The sequence below is a fragment of the Mustela nivalis genome, assembly GCF_964662115.1.
Source record: "Mustela nivalis genome assembly, chromosome: 2".
NCBI classification, from domain to species: domain Eukaryota; kingdom Metazoa; phylum Chordata; class Mammalia; order Carnivora; family Mustelidae; genus Mustela; species Mustela nivalis.
In genome coordinates, this window is record NC_139021.1 from 154,094,642 (window position 1) to 154,115,176 (window position 20,535).

Sequence of the window (20,535 nt, forward strand, 5' to 3'; positions counted from 1 at the left end):
CGCTGCCTTCGGCTCGGGTCGTGATCTCAGGGTCCTGGGATGGAGTCCTGCATCGGGCTCTCTGCTCAGCGGGGAGCCTGCTTCCTCCTCTCTCTCTCTGCCCGCCTCTCTGCCTACTTGTGATCTCTGTCTGTCAAATAAATAAATAAAATCTTTAAAAAAAAAAATAAAAAAAAATAAAATTTACTAATGAACCTAATGTCTATAAACCATACTTATAACACCAAATACATGAATTTATTTTGAGAGTCTAGTTTTCCTACTTATCATTTATAGGAATTTTATATTCTGATGATCACTAAACTATGAATTTTTTTAATCATAAACATGTTTTAGCTACATATATACTAGTATCAGTTTGCTGTCGGACATTTCAACACTTTCTCCTTAGAAACCAAGATTCCTTTTTATTCACTGTAAGTAGTGAGATTAAAAAAAATACAATTTCTTTAATAAGGGGATTTAAAAACAATGTTCAACATTAACAAACCGATACTGATTTACTGTTTTTGATGGCTTAGAAATGACTGTGTAATTATTTCCTAGATAGTTCCTTTGTAGCAACATCTAGCATAGTGCCTCACATGTAACAGAAGCCTGATAAATATTTGAATTAATGAATAACAACTTTTGAATAAAAAGAAAATCAGATACTAACCACTTAAAAATAAGACACTAAACTATTCTGCAATTTAATGCCAATCATTCCATGTTTAAATGTCATTTAAAATACTTATATTAACAAAATAATTAAAATGCTGTGATTGCTTTCTACAGGTCCTCTCTTCACTAAATCATGCATCTTCATATCCATCTCTTGGCACTTTACAAAAATGGGTTAAAACCTTTTTAAAGAAATCAATAGATTTGAAAATTTGATGAAAACTATGGACCTGAATTTCCCCCCATAAATACACATAATCACAGAAGTTTACACTCAGATTCTAAGAGTGCTTAGATCTCCTAAAGCACATGCATCAACTCTAAGGGGGATGATCAGCAAATTAAGAAGTTCCATTTTATACTATATCCTGGCATATAAGTATATCCGTATTTGTGTGACTACATCTGAGATAAGCTCCAGCATATACTATTATTAGTTAAATTATCTTATTATAGAATCTCTCTGTTGGAGAGTCAACTTTTGTGAACCTAATCTACTGTTGTAGACTTCTGTGACCTCATTTGCTGTTCCTGCTGCCCCACAGTATTAATTTACTTTATAATAAACTACTCACACACTGGGAAGTCAAATCTGATAATAACAAGCTCCTTTAAGTAGTATAGGTGAGAAGGAAGAAGGAAGCAAGAGAAAAGTAAGAAAAAAAAAAGGCAGCTAGAAACAGGTGGTAATGGGAAAGTAGGTGCTTAAAAGGAGGGGTACCCGTGTATCAAAGGAAAGAAGGTGAAGACATATTTACTCTATAATTTTTGTGAGACATCAATAATTCTAATAATTTAAATTAATTCAAGTAAGGGAAGATGAATATGAATGAATAAAAACAACAACAAAAACCCCTACAAAATACAGGAACAATGAACTCTCCATACAGTGTACTAGCTTTATCCTCTAGCAGCTACAGATGGAGCAGTTGTAAATAAGCATCTGAAAAGATATATAAGGGATGAGGAAACATGTCTCCAATAGAACTGAAAAACTTCCAAAGCAGCTGACATCTTGAGAGTAGTTGGATTTTTATTTCTGAAGATAAACCATTCAAGCTGCAACTTGTAGATAAAATTTTTGTGAAGAGTTTCAAAGTGTACTTTCATAGTAAGGAATGTAGCCTTCTCTCTTCCATCTCACAGAAATAAATCTTGGAAATAGTCATCAAATTCTTCTTCTCTATTTAAAGGAAAAAGTATATGTATTGATTAAGATCAACAATTACAGAAAAAAAATACTAGGTGACACATTATAGGTGATTAATGAAAATAAAATATTCTAACTCATTTGCTGATTTTTCTATATATGATATATTCCATGATTCAGCCATCAAATAATCCTCAGCTTTTGGAATAATCGTAAGTATACCCAGATTGATTAAATGTGAAATGTTTTATATGTTGCCCCCACATCCTATATGTATTTATTACCTAAGATTTTACTTTAAAGTAAAATGTTACTTTGAGAAGAGTCATGCTTCATAATTGTTATGAAATGTTACTACTTCTCTTTACTTTTTTGGTTGACAGAATTCTCTGTTCTTTCTCATTTCAAATTATAGTCTGACCAAGAAATGAATGAAAAAGAAAACTATTTTCAGGAAAAATACAAGTCTTACTCCTAGGAATGGGGAAAATCTCCTTAGGCTGTAGGTCTTTATTGCTATGGGAATAGTAAATATATATTTGTAGCAGTAAATATCATGTGTAAAACAATGAATCAAAATCTGAAAGGAAATATTAAATTGTATTATAATATGGTAAAATAAAATGAAAACTATCAAGTACTAAATAAATATTAGCACTTGGAACCAGAGTGATACAGGAAAATACCACAGGATTTCAAGTCAGACAATGTTTAAGTTCTAGCTCTGTCACTTATTAGCTTATATTAGCAGGTTACTTAACTTCTCTGGGCTGTCTCCATGTTTGTACAAAGGAGAACATTGTAGTTCCTCACAGAGGTGCCGTGAGGATTAAATGATTATACACACACACACACACACACACACACACACATTTGCCTTTCTCCCTTCTGGGACAGGAAATCAAGCTGGAAAGTAAAATCCAGTCTACCAGTCTCTTCAAAAAAAGTTCTTGTAGATCAGGGATTCACAATGGGACTCCATTATTTGGTTTTAAATAACTGTGAATACATAAAGCCATTATACCCATGTTCAAATTTTTTAAAAATTACTACAGAATCAGATAAAATTGATTTAAGAATTATCTGTAATTTGATATCTCCCATGCTTTTCCTCCCACATGCCAGCAATATACAGTAAAATTTTTTAAACTGTAGTAAGAATTTAAATATAGGAAATTAACTGAATCTCTGTGTAGGCTTAGGTGCTCAGTACTTGATCACTGTCAAGTACTTATAAGGTCACAAAAAGTTCTGGATGATGAGAGTCTTCTTAGGATTTACTCAAGTATCTTTACTGCCTTAAAAGGTGAGCCAATCTGTCAATTTCAGCTATAAAGCTCTTCATGGGAAGTTATACCATTAGAAGTTTAGTCCATAGTTTAACCAGGATAGCAGTATTTTATAGTAATAGCTTTCTTATAATCTAATCTATATTGACCATACATTTAGGAATTCTTTACTTGACTAGAAGAAAAAAAGTTAAGTTCACAGAAAAAAAGTGCTCGTTTAAAAAGCCTCTTTCTAAAACACCTGAATTCTACTACACTGAGAACATATAATTAGCAAGATGTTTCATAAGTAGCTTAAATTAGTGAATTGTGATTTATTCAACAGGTATCTTTCCATTATGAGCCAATATGCCTAAAGACTAACAAAATGAGACTAAAATTTATTGAGCACTTATATTTGTAGGTATTGTACCAAGTGCTTTACAAATTTTTCTTTCATTAACTCTTCACAATAAACTCTGCAGTAGGTATTATTTTATCGTCTTGTTACAGATAAAGCTCAAGTGCTGAACATCCCAGTATACAACAAGAGCTGATAAAATTCCGGCCCATATCCAGATGGCTCTTCCAACTCAAGACAGATAACAGTGTACACACTGAGTTATCCTGTCTTCGGAAGGCTAAGGTGGTTGTGGGCAAGTAAACTTCTACCCATACACAGACAGCTTCAAGGGTCTCCCTGTACACATTTATGATCATCAGAGTATCAAGAATAGGCTTCTGTGGAACTAGGGAACAGCCCTTCTCTAAAGGATCCTAAGTAAAGACGGGATGGTCATTTGGCAAGGAAAGCTGAAGTAAGATTTACTCACTGAGAGGAAGCTGGATGAGTTAGCAGTTTGTGGCCACAAACAATGACTAGGAATAAACTCTGATCTTACCAGGCTAGGTAGTCTTTGGCATTAAAAAGACATTCTTGATGAAAAGCTTTTTCATTAATTGTTATCAAGAATGGCTGTGGTTGTAACTTCCTTACTGATGCAAAAGGTATGCATTATCTAGTAATATCAGGACTCACTGTGATTTTTCATCTGTTTCTGGTAGGGGGCCCTTCCAAAGTTCAGATTCTGAAGTACCTTCTTCTTCATCAGAATTTCCTATTCATTTAAAAAAGAGATTTTTAAAAATGTGTTATATTTAGAACATATCTTGAATTACCCACCAATGCAATTAAATTAGCTTCAGTTTAGTTTCACTTTTATAGCTCTGAGAATGTAATTCACTCTTTCAGACCAATAAATTCTTCTTAAAAATAAATAAATAAGCTGAGATATACCAAAGAGTCTCAGCAAAAACACTAAGGAAAGTCTCATGGGAAAGTTCCCTAAGTTACACTGAGGGAACTTCAGTGGAACTTCCACTGAAAGTGGCACTTCCACTTTCACTGTGGTAATTCCAGTACTAACTCATAAAGGAATGATCTCTTGCAATATAATTGCCTTTGACTTAGTTTTTTCTTTCTGTTGGCATATAAAAGACATGTAGGTTAAGGTTTTTGTAGAGTATATTTACATTAGGATCAAGAATTCAAGAACTGAACTAGTACATAGAACTAGTTAGTTAAATTATGAATAAATATTGTCAGATGCTTTCAAAAATCTGATGCTGATTAAATTAATTAGAAGAAGCTGGTTTCAATAAAGAAATAGACATATTTATACTTGTTAAGAGTAAAAATTCTGTGAACTTCATTCTTGAGGAAAATCTAGCAATATAGATCAGTTTAAAATTTACATATCCTTTGACCAGCAATGCGGCTTTTAAGAATTTAATTATTTACTTAGAATAAATAAGCACCTGAGATACATGTACAAAGATGTTCATTACATAACAACAACAACAACAAAAGAAAACCTATATCCCTACCAATTAGGGATCAAAAATTGGTTAAATTAATATAATATAGCTATTTAAAAAACCTTAGCATATCTATAATATTACCATGAAAAAATATCACGCTGTTTCAACATTTTTAAAATTACAGGAAGTATGCATGATATAATCTCATTTATGATTACATTTGTGTATATATACGGTAAGTTTGTAAGGACAAACAAAACTTAACAGTAATTACATCACCTGTGGCCTGGGATACTTTCACTTTCTATGTAAAACATTTCCAAATTTTTTGTATTTTAAACAATGATCAAGTAATGCTTTTAAAAATCAGTCAAAACAATAAAGAAATTTCTATTTTTAAAATATAAAAAAATCAACATGTTTCAAAAATCACCCTATTATTAGTGAGCTAAAAATTATCAAATACTTTTATCCCCTGAAAAATATAAGGCAATAAGTTAGTCTCAAAAAGAAGTGAAACAAATTCAGCCTATCAATACAGAATGTCCCTTAGTTAAACACACACAAAAATAAAAGAGCATTGATTGCCCACAGTGCTTTTAGCCTTTTACCTGTTGGACTTTGAACCTTCAATCAATATGCATGTCTGAACTTTGGTCCCAACTGTCTATTCTGGCACAAATTATAACAAAAATGGCAGGGGGGGGGAAAGAGAGGGGTTATATTTGGGGGGGGCAGAGGAAAAGGGGGAGAAACTTAAACAGGCTCCATGCCCAGTGCAGAGCCTGACATGGGGTTTGATCTCACAACCCTGAGATCATGACCTGAGCTGAAATCAAGAGTCGACACAACCGAGTGAGCCACCCAGGCGCCGCAGGGGTTGTATTTGTAATGATCTACATACAAAGACAATAAAAGATGATAAAATTATAAAGCCTTGGGAACCAGATTCCCACTCAATGACAACAAACATGGAAGCTGCCAGTGTCTCAAACTGAATGTGTGAGAAGTGAAAATAAGTGTTCTACTCTTACTTTTATGAAAACTCACTAACATGAGATCAAGAAACCACAGAAAAAACTAATTAGGCCTAATAGTTAACATTATGGTGTTACCCTCTTAATGATGTCAAAGAACAAACTTACAAGATCTTTGAAAATGGGCAGCTAATTTTAAAAGGCCTTACAAACACCTGCCCTCTCTTCCCTTTCAAGAGTACTTCCCATATGCCAGCTTTCCTACACCAGTTTTCTGATACTAGACTAGTGAGTTTTACTAAAAGGTCGAATCAGTTTAGAATATTATAAAGTAACCTTCTTTCAAAGATCATATGCTTAAAAAGCAGCCAAATATTGTTAGAGAATCAAATCTAGAAGACTGGACTACATGACCTCTAAGTTCAACTCTGAATCTATACCATTCTAGTTCCCTGAGAACAGCAGTAACTAGAAACCATTCCTATGGTAACTGCCACGACAGGCCTGAGATGGGAGGGGCACTGCTAAGGAAAACACAGTGAGAAGAATAAGCAATACAAATGCGTGCTCTGGTATCAGTGTCAAAACTACACAGTAGTTACTAGCAACTGCGGATCAGAATGTACATCCCTGACTCTGTGCAAGCTTGCAGGTCTTTGAACTAGCCCTTATCCAATGACTAAATCTCTTACTGCAACATCTCCCTTGACAAGTGGCTGTCCAATCTAGGCTTAACACTTCACTACTTCATGAAGTAGCCCAGTCCTTTGTTCCTTTCTTCAGATAGTTCTAATTGACAAGTTTTTCCTTAAATTAAGGCAAAAATCTGTCTCTGGGCAATTTTTATCCAGAGACTCTCATTCTGCCAAATAGTCCTCAAAAATAAGTCTCCTACACAAAAGCAGTCTTACAAACATCTACAGTTTCCATATCTACCTCCTTACCCCTCCCCTCTTATCCCTTCACTTTTTTCCAAACAGTCTGCATTTTAGAATTTACATTATAAAAGGAACACTGAAAACTTAAAAACAGATTAAGAATGGAATAACCAAGGCATTGACAGACAGAACTTGAAATTGTGTCACAGGAAGAAGGTTGAACATCTATAAGGAAAACATCTATATTTCCTTCAACCTTCTTCCTGTGACACAATTTCAAGTTCTGTCAATGCCCTGGTTATTCCATTCTTAATCTGCTTTTAAGTTTTCAGTGTTCCTTTTATAATGTAAATTCTAAAATATAAACTGTGCATAATTTCCCCCATACATTTGAATAATGAAAGCAGATATGTCATCTTGTTTTTCTAGATATTATATGATGCCTAAATAACTTGGGCTTACTGAAGAAGTGGCAAGTCTCCTATTATGGTAACAAATAGACAGGTCAAACTTAAACAAACTTAATTTTTGATCTGACCAATTCTGGAGAACAAAACACAGAATCTGTTTAATGGCTGTTTTTTTTTCCCCTTTCTGTAACAATAATAATAGCTATAGGTTAACAAGAACTTACTTTGTGTTGGACACATGCTTTACATATATATTGTCTCATTTGGCTCTGACAATAATACAAAGTTAAGTCTCTTTATACCTATTTTACATATAGAGCTGAGACGCAGAAAGGTCAAATCATTCAATGTAGATTTATACAATGTATCTGCCAAAACTGGGATTTGAAGAGTGTACTTACATTTGACTCACTGAACAGTTATTGATGATATAGGTAAAGGGGCACAGACATTGTGGAGTTATAAATCTGTGTTTCATCCCAGCTCTGCTATTAACCAACTAATAGAACTTTGGTAATTTATGTAAATTCTCTTGGTCTTGGTTCTCCTGTTCTGCAAAATGGGATTATATGCCCATCATTAAGATTAAATGAGGTAATACAAGTAAATCATTGCCACTTTGGCTGATAGAGTAGATAATCAACAAATCCAAGTTAAAATTCTTTTTCCTCACAGAAACTGGGTTTTTCTTCATAGATTTGGTTTTAGTAATCCAATGTTAAATGGTGGTAAAAGGGTAACTGAACATTATCTAGGTACAAATGAAAGATACTATATATATACTACTTCAGCCCAGATAGCCTGAGTCTATTGGTCTCATGCCCAGCGATATCCTAGAAACTGTCACTATACTTAATTTAGGAAAAAGAGCTATAGATCAATTAGGATTCACAAGTGAAGAAACAAAGTATCAGTGCTTAGGACACTTCAAATATGCTGAAAATAAAACTGGTATGAGCAAAATAATTCATAAGGAATATGCTGTCTTCCTAAACTAGAGGAATGCCTCCACTGACAACTCCCTCTCCATTAAATCTTTAAACAAAAATATTTTTAAACTTCTCTTTTTCTATTTTTTCATAGTGCAAAATTTCTGATTACTGACCCCTTAATAATTCTCCTTAAGAATTATATTAAAATGCTAACTGGGGCACCTGGTTGGCTCAATGTGTTTAAGCCTCTGCCTTTGGCTCAGGTCATGATCCCAGAGTCCTGGGATCAAAAGCCCTGCATCAGGCTCTCTGCTTCCTCTCTCTCTGCCTGCCTCTCTGCCTGCTTGTGATCTCTGTCAAATAAATAAAATCTTAAAAAAAAATTAATAAAATGCTAATAATGTTTCTCTTTGAATGGTGGGATTTGGAGTATTTACTGATTTTTTTTTTTCTTGAGTTTGCCAGAGTAAATATATATTACTTTATATCAGGAAAAAATTAATTTTTAAGTCTACAAATTTCTAAGCCTAGAAATGTCATAAAATAAGTCCAGATATTGTAAAATGAATTAGACAGGCTACTGAGTCACACTTCATTGTTAACCCTAACCCTACTGCAAGGTCTTTAAGAAATCTGACACTGTGTTACTATTGAGATGCAAGGCTACTGTTTGTTATATCACAGGTGGATGTCCCTTTTATGAACACACAGGAGAGTCTGCTCTCAGAACTCCGCCTGGAAAAGAGATGAATACCCTGCATATGATCTTATGGGTACAATTAAAATTTCTGCTGGTGGTTTCCCTTGGTTTGGTTGTTTAGAAGAACAGTGACAAATGTGTGATTTACCTTTGTAATTACACAGGACTTTTTAGTAAACGTCTGTCTGTGTTAATTTTACTTCAAGCTTTACTTTGCTCTTCTTTCTTATTTTTCCATTATCCTGATTTTACTTTTATAAACCTTATTTTATTGTATCTGTAAGTCATTTGAATGTTTTTTGGAATGTTGCAGGAAAAAAATAATAAAATCTATGGCAAATATTCAATAAAATCTAAACTGACTTGATATAATCCAGTGAAAACCACAGTACTTATTAAAAAACTAACCACTAGTAACCAGTTGCCAACATCTTACTTTTCATATATAAACCACATATTTCATTTGATCAATCAAAATCACCAAATAAGAGATTACTGAATATACAATACAAGAAACATTTCTTAAATCTTAATCCAATTCCCCAATTCTTTTTCCATTCCAACCTCATACTTTTGCTTTTCTTCCTTCATATTCTAAAAAGTGAAATTAAACTGTGTATCCATTGTATTTACTGAAGAAGAAAATTTTATGCTCTTTTATTTTAAAATAAGAAAGTTTAAAATGTTCAAAATTGGGGAAGAAATCATACACTTTTGCTATTTTTTTTCCATGGCTTTTTCTACATGGTACAAAACCAAAAAATGATATATCAGAGCAAGTCACAATTGATGGGAAACCCAAACTGTGAATAGCTTTAATCCATGCATTTTTATTAAAGAAATACTAGATACTTACTGTTTATAGAATTTTCTGATTTCTTTGAGGATGAATGCCCTGAAAAGAAAACAGCATTGTTTTGTTAAAAATCATTTTGCAATCATGTAACAGTTCTAGCTGTAACCAGAATTCTTCCTAAGACTTCCTAAGTGTCTAGTTTACTTAACAGTCTTACAGAGAAACACCTCACTGTCTTCTAATCTTTCATGTTCCTCAGACTTATCTCTCTAATTAAAATGTTAGGTTCTTCAAGGCAGAGGTTATTTTATGCCTGGAATACATAGCACAAAGCTTAAAAAATATGAACACCTGTAAAAAAAAAGAAAAAAAATCTCAGGTTGCTCAAAAAAACCTTATAGATTAGCTGCAATATAACCATATTTTATCTATAGCTGTTCAACATCAGAAAGCAATTTATAAATAAATACTCATTTTTCAAAATACTTTTTCAAATACAGATGAGAATTCTTAATAACTAAAATTCACACAAAATATTACTTCATAAAACAAAGTTTCAGTTCTACAAGTTATCCAGAGAAACAGAAAGAAAAAAGTACTGAAAATCTACTAACGTAATTTTTTAAAAAATCATCACTTTACAAGGTCTCCCGTAATAAGACTACAAGGGAAAGAATTTCAAAGACTGATAAATTGAAAAAAAAAAAATTACAGCTAACAGATGGAGAGTAACACTTCCTCTCCTTGGATAGGAGGTCTCATAAACCAAAGCTGTTACCTATATTGCCCCTTTCAGGCCCAGTGAAGTGGGTGTCAGGACCACAGGGTCAAGACTCCACAGGTAGCCAAGGCCTAGACTGCAGCTTTGAATTATAATTTATTTTTTGTTTTGTTTCTGGCCTTCCCTCTGATTTCCTACCATCAGAAAGCAAATAAAAATATAGCTACGATGTGACAAATTCTTTCCTGTCATCTAAGGAACACAATACCCGTCACAAATGTCTACAGGTAAAAAACGGGTTAGGCTTACTTTGGAGGCCTAAGGACATAACTGGAACCAAAGGGAAGAAATTGTAGATTGGGGCTAAATTAGTTTAAGACACCTGCTAGCAATTACAGCTAATTGAAAAGTAAAGAATATTTTGGATGGTAGTAAGTTCCTCTTCCCTGGAGGTGTTGAAGCAAAAGCAGACAAGTACCTAATACAGAGCAGTACATCTCAAACTTTATGATGCATATGAATCGTCCTGACTTAAAGTGCAATTGGGGAAGGGTCTGAGATTGTATATTTCCAACATATTCCCAAGTGATGAGAATGCCAGCAGACTATACTTTGAAAAGCAAAGTCACAGAATATCTTTTTAGTCATGATCCTAGGATGGGTCTCTGATGTTCCTTTCAATGTTGAGAAACCACTGTTTCACTGATTCACTCACTCATCTAAACATCTATCGAATGCCTACTATATGGAGAAAGCATGGTGCTTAGAAACTGGAGATAAAGAATTAATTAAATCATACAGTCCCTTCCTTAATAGAAAATAAACAAACTTTTCCAAGGGTGATTGATATGTATCTCTAAAGGAGAAGTGCAGGGTGCTACTGGAATATGTAATAAGGACCTAACTTTGCCTGGAGGAATTAGATGAAGGGTGTCAGGAAAGGCCTTCCCAAGGAATTGAGCTTGGGGATGCTGTGGTAGTGGTGGGAGGGATAAGATCTTCAACTTTCTGCCAGGACGCTCTACCAAAGTACCTTGTTCTGCTCAGACCTGCCAAAGTTGGTCCTCAAAGTCAAGCTGTTGGTCTTTCTTACATTTTTTCTCTATCCATTCATTTGGCCATTTAGCTATCCAATTATTCATCCATCCACCCACTTACTTTTTGTTTGTAAAGTGACACCATAGGAGTAGGTGAGATCATATAGGGAGAAGAGAGAGAATGAAGGGAAGTTCAATAAGAGCCTTGGGCAATTCCAACATTTAAGGTTAAGACTGAGGAATACCTATAACCAAGAGGCAGAGGAAAGGCCAGAGAAATAGGAAGGAAATCAAGAAAGTAGACTGTTTTAGGAAGTTCTGTCAACAGTTCAAATGCAGATAAAATATTAAGTATTTATTAATAATTATTATTCAAGTTTGGGACAAATTAAGGTGGCCTGGCTATAAAGAATCACATCAAAATCTAGTTACAGATGATCCCAGATACAAATATATTACAGAGCTCCACATAGTTTTCCTAAGTTTGCTAAAATGTTGTCATTTTCTGCTTTACACCATTTATGCTTTACGCCATAGAAGCTGAAAAAAAGAACTTTATCCTGTACTCTCTGCTATTAAAGGTACTCTAAATAAAGAATAAATGAGAAACAGTTATCTCCATTCCACTCTGCTTTGTCTCTATTCCTGAAGTCCTGAAACAATCTTCAAAGTCTTTCATTTCTTCCTTCTTTAGTGTTTATACCTTACATGTGCTAGTGGGGTGCTGGGAATACTAAATCAGAATTACTAATTTAAATTCATGGTCAGGGATGGAATCAAGAAAGGATCAGAAATATTTGAACTTAGACCTGGAGGATGAGTTACGATGGGAACTGGCAGTGGGGGGAGGAGGTTAGAAAGAGAGGAAGTAGCATCTACATAGTACCTAAATGGGAAGAAGTTTGACATTTTCTAGAAACTGAAAGGCTGTGAGCATGGAGTATGAAAGTGAAGTGGAGCATGGTCAGAAACAAGTGTTGTATGAAGGATCGTATAGAGCACCTGGGCTTTGTGCAGATTTCAGTAATATCCTAAGAACAACGGGCAATCACTCCTTTATTGAAAATGCATTAAGGGGAGGGTAGGTACAATAACAAGACAATGGCAGAACTAGTAAGGAGAACAGAGCAGTAGTCTAGAAAACATGAAAAACATGAGAAAACATGGTGGTTTGAATGAGGGTGGAGAGCACTCAAGAAATATACACTCAGAGGGCAAAACTGACATGATTTGGTGACAAATTAAACATAAATAATGAGAAATAAGAAGATATCAAGGATAATTTCCAGATATCTGATTAGTTCTTAGCTTGACAGAGGTGTCATCTACTATAGTGTTCACAGGGAAAACATCTATAAGGAAGATCACATGCGTATGTAAGCATAATCTGAGGGTTCCAACCCCATACCAGATCCTGAATATCCAGCTACCTGTCTGCTTTGAAGGTGCTAAACACGCCTTTACAAGGTAGGAATTATTCTTTAATTTGGAATATATAGTGATTACTATGGTACCATACTATGACTTATACAATATTACATAATATAATAATGAATACAACAAAACTCTCAAGTATGATACATCAAACATTTTTAAAACAAAAATTTTTCAAACTCAAATGGAATTTTCACATTTATTAATTAACATTTATTTTGGGGTTGGGAATGATTTAGACACAATAAAGTATTCTACTTCAAATATCATTTCTCAAATACCATTATAAACAAGAATATTTTATTTATATAAAATATATTTATTTTATTATAAAATAAACAATAATTTTTATTTTATCTATCAGTTTCACCAAGTTGAAAACTTGTTGATACTATATGCTTGAATATATTCTGATTCGCCAGAAAAAAGTGTATGGTAAGAATGAAACCTAGCTAATAATCTTCACAGCTGGAGCAAGGGAGCCCTCTCCTGTCCAAGAACTGTGTTAACATGTGGCTGACTCTAATGTAATCTATCATTACCGACATAAATTAAATTAAATTCACTCGAAGTTATAGCCAATGTGACTCTATTACGGACTGAAAAAGAAACTAGCAATAACCTTCATAATAGCTAACTATGCGCCAAGCACCATGCAAACTGTTTATATCTATTATTTCCTTTCACCTTCTGAACAATCCTATGAGCTAGGAAATATTAGCTTAACCCATTTTACACATGAAGAGAATACAGCTTAGAGTTTCAGCCCTACTGAGGAAGAAGTAAGTAACTGACTGATGGATTTGAATTTAACAATTATTTACTAAGTGTATGTGTACAGGACCACAATGGGTTCTGAGGACATATATATATACCAAGCTCCATGATTTCAAGAAGCTCATAAGCTAGTGAGAAAATCACATAGGCCACGGTAATGAAATCCCACTGTTATAAGTTTAAACTGACTTATAGATTATGTACTGTTTAACAGTGTTCAAAATGCTTTTCACATTCCTATTTGGTTCTCCACAATAAGCTCAAACAGTACAGAAGCCAGATATTCACATCCCCCTATTTATATGAGGGATGTAAAACTGAAGAAGGTAATGAGTGTTATTTGCAATATTATTACCATCTGCCCAAAATGCATTAAAATCAATATTGTTCTTGAAACTCCTGAGTTGCTATAAATTCATATCTAAATTCCCCAATCAGGGGGCACCTGGGTGACTCAGTCTTTTAAACATCCAACTCTTGATTTTGGCTCAGGTCAGAATTCTGGGATCCTGAGATCAAGCCCAGAGTCAGGCTCTGTGCTGGGCTCCAGAGCCTGCTCAAGATTCTCTATCTCCCTTCCTCTGCCCCCCCCTTCTCTTAAAAAAAAAAATCTTATAAATTCCCCAACCAGTTTCAACTCCTATAAGGTTTATTTAGTTATTTATTTGAGAGAGAGAGAGAGAAAAAAAAAGCAAGCAGGAGGTGGGGGGGCAGAGGGAGATGGAGAGAGAAAATCTTAAGCAGGCTCCATGCCCAGCACAGAGCCTGGCTTGGGGCTCAATCTCACAACCCCAAGACCATGACCTGAGCCAAAATCGAAAGTTGTATGCTTAACCAACTGAGCCACCCAGGCGTCTCCCTTTCAACTAGAATAAAATAGAAATCTAAATGTACTCACCAATTAAATTCTACATTTGACACATATAGCAGATTACAATGCATGTTAAAAAATGTGAATAGATGTATTTTAATTCCCTTGTACCTTTTTCCTTTTTCTTAGAGGTCTCTTCTGCAGAAGATAATCTGGATTTTTTACGCGATGACTCTTCACAATCTTTTTTGGTTTTATCCTTTCTTTTTTTTGACTTAACTTCTTTTCTCCTTTATGTTAAACAATATAAAATTAAAGTTAACTTTTTCAATTGACCTTTATGAAAAATAAGAACCAATGAGCAAAAGTCAAATCAGTTAAAGTAACTTATATTTACAATGTAATTAACATAAGGAAGCCTTAAATAAGTCTGTAAATATCTTGGGTTAGTATATTAATTAAAGACAATTCTGCAAGATAATGAAGCCTAAAACTGAGAGAAATCATTTTTCATAAGTTCCATACACAAATCTTAGTAAATATAAATCACAGTTTTACTCATTTCCTCCTTTTTATTTTCTACCATTTAGCCACTTTTTTTTAATTACAAAAACAAACATCATTTCTCCCCATATAAATTCATAGATACCTATACTTTGAAAAAAAAAAAACATACTTTGAAAATACGAAGAAACGCTGTAACAGCTCTAAACCACCACTAAGTAGAAAATTCTTCTGTTAAGAATAAAAAAATACAGTAAAGGCATGAAGGAATGGGGATAGGGGGGCTTACTTAAATGTCTACTTTAGACCATTTGTCCTTTTACTGCTGTAGCTTTATCTCTTTATCTCTTTCAGGCAGGCTCTTTATAAGACTGCCAGTACCATGGTTGGCAAACAATTGATTTTAACTGGTTAAGATAGGAAATACTAGATAGGAAAAGGCGATAATGCTGAAACTAGGACCATGAAGGAGAATGAAGAGAAAACAAAGAGCCTGAGTTTCAAGAAACTTCCTCATCAGACCTTCTAACTTAAGGTACTTACAACAAATGTTTTAAGACTATTTAAGGCAGTAACCACTTTCTGCCTCTCATAAGAATCAATTCAATTTTGAAGTAGAGCTCGAAAGTCAAGGTAAAAAAAACTCTCTGGTACCTTTCAGGATCACTGATGGAGACGGGAAATGAAAGTTAGGCTATTCAAGTAATCTTTAAAATTCTGCTAATTTTAAGAATTAAAAAATTTTTCATTACTTAATATTTATTTTTAATAACTAAAATACTAGATAAAGCACATTTATAACATAGCTGATTTTAAAATTAATATACTGACAAATACATTTTAAAAGTTGCAGAACCTCACTGTTAGACTTTCAACTATTATTCAGGCCTTGAAACCAGACCATCACAACAACACCAGGTCACAGATTTTGTCTGAACATCTTCAGTGCCAGAGACCCCATTATGCTTAACTTCCCATATGTCAGGCACTACATCAAGCACTTTACATGCACTTTCATTAATCCCCATGATAACCTCAACATCCTCATTTTTAGAGGTGATAAAATTGAGACTCACAGAGGTTATGTACCTTGCCCAAAGAAGAGAACTAGTGAGTGGAGAAGCTGAAAGGAATAAACAGGGTCTTGTTTCAAAGCCCATGATCTTATTTATATATATTGCATATTGCAGAACACTGATATTCCTCCCCCACCCAACATGAAAGACACGTCCTAGCACTTGACAGAGGCCTGATTTTAACATCTGAAATGAGAATAAAGGTATATAATACTTTAAAGAATGACAAACTCCAAAGAAAACACTGGTTTAAATGAGATATAAGTGATACTCTGTATGGAAAACCCAAAAGATTCCACCCCAAAATTGCTAGAACTCATACAGGAATTCAGTAAAGTGGCAGGATATAAAATCAATGCACAGAAATTAGTTGAATTTCTATATATCAACAGCAAGAAAGAGGAAAGAGAAATTAAGGAGTCAATCCCATTTATAATTGCACCCAACCCCATGAGATACTTAGGAATAAATCTAGTCAAAGAGGCAAAGAATCTGTACTTGGAAAACTATAACATACTCATGAAAGAAATTAAGGAAGGGACAAAAAAATGGAAAAGTGTTCCATGCTCATGGACTAGAAGAACAAATATTGTGAAAATGTCTATGCTACCTAGAGCAATATACACATTCAATGCAATCTCTATCAAAATACCATCAACTTTTTTCACAGAACTGGAATAAATAATCCTAAAATTTATATGGATCCAGAAAAGACCCCAAAGAGCCAAAGGAATGTTGAAAAAGAAAACCAAAGCTGGTGTCATCACAACTCCAGACTTTAAGCTCTATTAAAAGCTATGATCATCAGGACAGTATGGTAATGGCACAAAAACAGACACATAGATCAAAGGTACAGAATGGAGAGCCCAAAAATAGACCCTCAATTCTATCTATGGTCAACTAATCTTCAAAAAAGCAAGAAAGAATATCCAGTGGGAAAAAAAAGACAGTCTCTTCAACAAATGGTGTTAGGAAAATAGGAACCACATGGAGAAGAATGAAACTGGACCATTTCCTTATACCATACACAAAAATAGACTCAAAATACATGAAAGACCTAAATGTGACCAAAATCCTTGATGAGAACACAGCCAGCAACCTCTTTGACCTCAGCCACAGCAACTTCTTGCTAGACACGTTTCCAAAGGCAAGGGAAACAAAAGCAAAAATGTACTACTGGGACTTCATCAAGATAAAATGCTTTTGCACAGCAAAGGAAAGAGTCAACAAAACCAAACAACACCTGACAGAATGGGAGAAGATACTTGCAAATGATATATCAGATAAAGGGCTAGTATTCAAAATCCATAAAGAACTTCTCAAACTCAACACCCAAAGAACAAATAATCCAATCAAGACATGGACAGAAGACATGAACAGACATTTCTGTAAAGAAGACATCCAAATGGCAAAGAGACACATGAAAAAGTGCTCAACATCACCTGGAATCAGGGAAATACAAATCAAAAGCACAATGAGACACCACCTCACACCAGACAGAATGGGTAAAATTAACAAGTCATTAAACAACAGATGTTGGTGAGGATACGGAGAAAGGGGAACCCTCCTACACTGTTGGTGGGAATGCAAGCTGAATGCAGCCACTCTGGAAAACAGTATGGAGGTTCCTCAAAAAGTTGAAGATAGAGCTACCCTATGACCCACCAAAGGCACTACTGGGTATTTACCCTAAAGATACAAATGTAGTGATCTGAAGGGCCACCTCTACCCCAATATTTACAGCAGCAATGTCCACAATAGTGAAACTATGGGAAGAGCCCAGATGTCCATCGACAGATGAATGGATAAAGATATATCTATAATGGAATATTACACAGCCATCAAAAAATGAAATCTTGCCATTTGCAATGACATGGATGGAACTAGAGGATATTATGCTAAGTGAAATAAGTCAATCAGGGAAAATTATCATATTATCTCACTCATATGTGGAATTTAAGAAACAAGGCAGAGGAGCATAGGGTTAAGAGAGGAAAAAATGAAACAAGATGAAAGCCAAGAGGGAGACAAACCGTAAGAGACTCTCAGTCTTGGGAAACAAACTAAGGGTTGCTGTAGAGGAGGCGCATGGGGTTAACTGAGTGATGGACACTGGGGAGAGTATGTGTTGTAATTAGCACTGGGTATTATTATAAGACTGATGAATCACAGAACTATACCCTGAAACAAATAATATATTATATGTTAATTAACAGCATTTAAATTTAGAGAATTTAAAGAAAAAAAATTAATGAGATATTAAGAAACACTTTATGAAGATCTGCTTTTCAATACAGATCTGCTTTTTAATACAATATTATGGCTTCTGAACGTTGACTCCAGACTAAAAATTCTAGCATCTATCTACCACCGTGCACAGGTCTTCATGTTTAAAACTGGCTGGCTAGAGAAAGGCATAGAAAATTTCCAGTTCCCTGGTATATGTGTTTGGTGTATCACAGTAATGCCAGATATCCCATACAATCAATAAATTAAACCATCAACCTCATAAGGCCACATTTAGACATTCAGTGCAGGTAAGTGACTATGTCCAAGACTACTAAACATTAACAACAGCATTTTACAGGATAATATTACCTGTGATGAAAATTTAATTTAAAGGAACATTCTTGGCATAATCCTAAAAAAAAAAAAAAGTGACACCACTGAAAGGTTGAATTTGAATTAACTATACTGATACTCTACCCTTAATATCATACATTCTCATTATTCCATATATCCCTTTTACAGATTATCTGAAAAAACAATCCAAAAAAGCAATCTGGTTCTCTCCACCTTGACAAATACATATGCATAATAAAAAGGGTAACAGAATGCTTGAAGAATTGAAAATATTCTAGTATTACTTTAGAAAAAAGTGCTGTCAATTTATTCTAAAAGCAAACTCTGTTTCATATATAGGATTAATATGTGTCTCACATCAAAGATATCTAATAACAACAGTGTGGCTATAGTTACTTCTTCTGAAGTGCTTTCAGAGTTTTCAAATAGAAAAAAAACTTTCAAAAGGTTCCATGATTATGACCTCTTCTTTTGCCTTAATCTCAGTTCACAGCAGTTGACTTTTCTATCATGAACACTTCCAGGAGGAACCTCTACATTGGTGTGCATTAAGTAGAAGCACATGAGGAAATTCTTGACTCCTATAGGGAGTAGGCAGAAAACTCTGAAGCACATTTATGTAGGACCCAGAGAAGGCTGCTAACGTGATGGCCTGAAGAAGCTGACACATAAGACTAGCTTAATTCATGGTGGAGGGGGAGGAAAGAAGGAACAACAGATTCTAATACATTCTTATCAAGAGAAGCTGCTGTACTCTGGATATAAACCTTACTAAGCTTTTAAGACTGGCATCAAGAACAATTACGCCATCTTAGAACTTGTTCTTTATTGACACGAAGAGTCTAATTATTGTCCACACCACAACAATATGGCTACCAGGTAGCATGAGATTTTACATTGCCTTTTCTGATACTCCGCATCTTATTCTGCACTGATGATATTCTCACCAATATTCCATAACAGGAAGAGGTCATCACTTTACAAATTATAGGTTTTTATTTGGCATTAGAACTCTTTCACCTAAATGTTACCATAATGCTGAGAGTAAAAAAACTGAAGTCTCAAAATTTATTTGTCACTTTGGGAAATTCAGAAAAAAGAGTGCTTCCAGAAAGATACATTAAATTTTTTAAATTAAATTTTAAATTAGTCTATATATTTTTAAATCTAAATTACTAGATAAACTTTGAAGAAATCAATTATATTCCACCTGAAGTCAACTTACTTAATTTAACAAGTGCATTTCTCTTTTCACCATGCTCAATATAACCAAAATTAACTTCCCAACTCTTCAAGTCATCTTTTTTATCACAACATTTATTTCCACAGAAAAACTGGCCTGCAATAAAGAAAGGAATATTAGCTATGACAGTTGGTGACAATGTTTATCTGTACTATCTGGAATTACTCCTAAAATTTGCTCTTTGCATACATAAATTCTTAGTTCTAGGTAGTCAGGATTAAAAAAATAACTGAACATAATAACTATAGTATACTTAACAAATGTATATACAAGTATTAGATCAAAGAGGTGAAGAAAAGGTTATTAAGAAAAATAAATCACAGAATTCTTGCTCAAGAGATTGATATACTGTATAGATCAGGGTTTCAGCAACTCCCTGATTAGGAAATCTTACACTTTAGAAAATGGAAATACTAAAAAAATAAACTCAATAATACCCTAAAAGAATAAATACATTTCCATAGTACACATATTTACACCTGGGTGAATCCTTTTTAATATTTAATAATAATTTTTAAATTGATTAAAATTCTTATTTTAAGTATTAACATTATGGCTTCTATTTTAAGCACCAGCATAAAATGGCACTTAAAGCACATTTTAAAATGGAAGCACTCTGAGATGAAGTAGACTAAATAATCAGTAGAGTATTGGGTTATACTCTAAGTTTAAGAGTTACCTGACACTAAAATCAACAGCACATTATCATGTTCACTGTATTTTTATTAAACCATTCTGTAAAAAAAGGACTAAC

The 20,535-nt window shown here is 34.0% G+C and overlaps 1 protein-coding gene across 1 annotated transcript in view; it reads right to left on the reverse strand.

Annotated features, from left to right (window-relative positions):
* Positions 1–1,678: 1,678 nt before the first annotated feature.
* The window catches only part of LOC309860236 (protein FRA10AC1), a 34,178-nt gene continuing 15,321 nt past the window's right edge, over positions 1,679–20,535 (reverse strand). Inside the window, exons 10-15 of the mRNA XM_082721985.1 lie at positions 19,764–19,877; positions 18,554–18,596; positions 14,547–14,665; positions 9,656–9,694; positions 4,121–4,199; positions 1,679–1,846 (exon numbers count right to left, since the gene is read on the reverse strand). Of these exons, the coding sequence (XP_082578111.1) occupies positions 1,804–1,846; positions 4,121–4,199; positions 9,656–9,694; positions 14,547–14,665; positions 18,554–18,596; positions 19,764–19,877 (437 nt within the window). The 3' untranslated portion in view covers positions 1,679–1,803. The remainder of the gene's footprint in view (positions 1,847–4,120; positions 4,200–9,655; positions 9,695–14,546; positions 14,666–18,553; positions 18,597–19,763; positions 19,878–20,535) is intronic.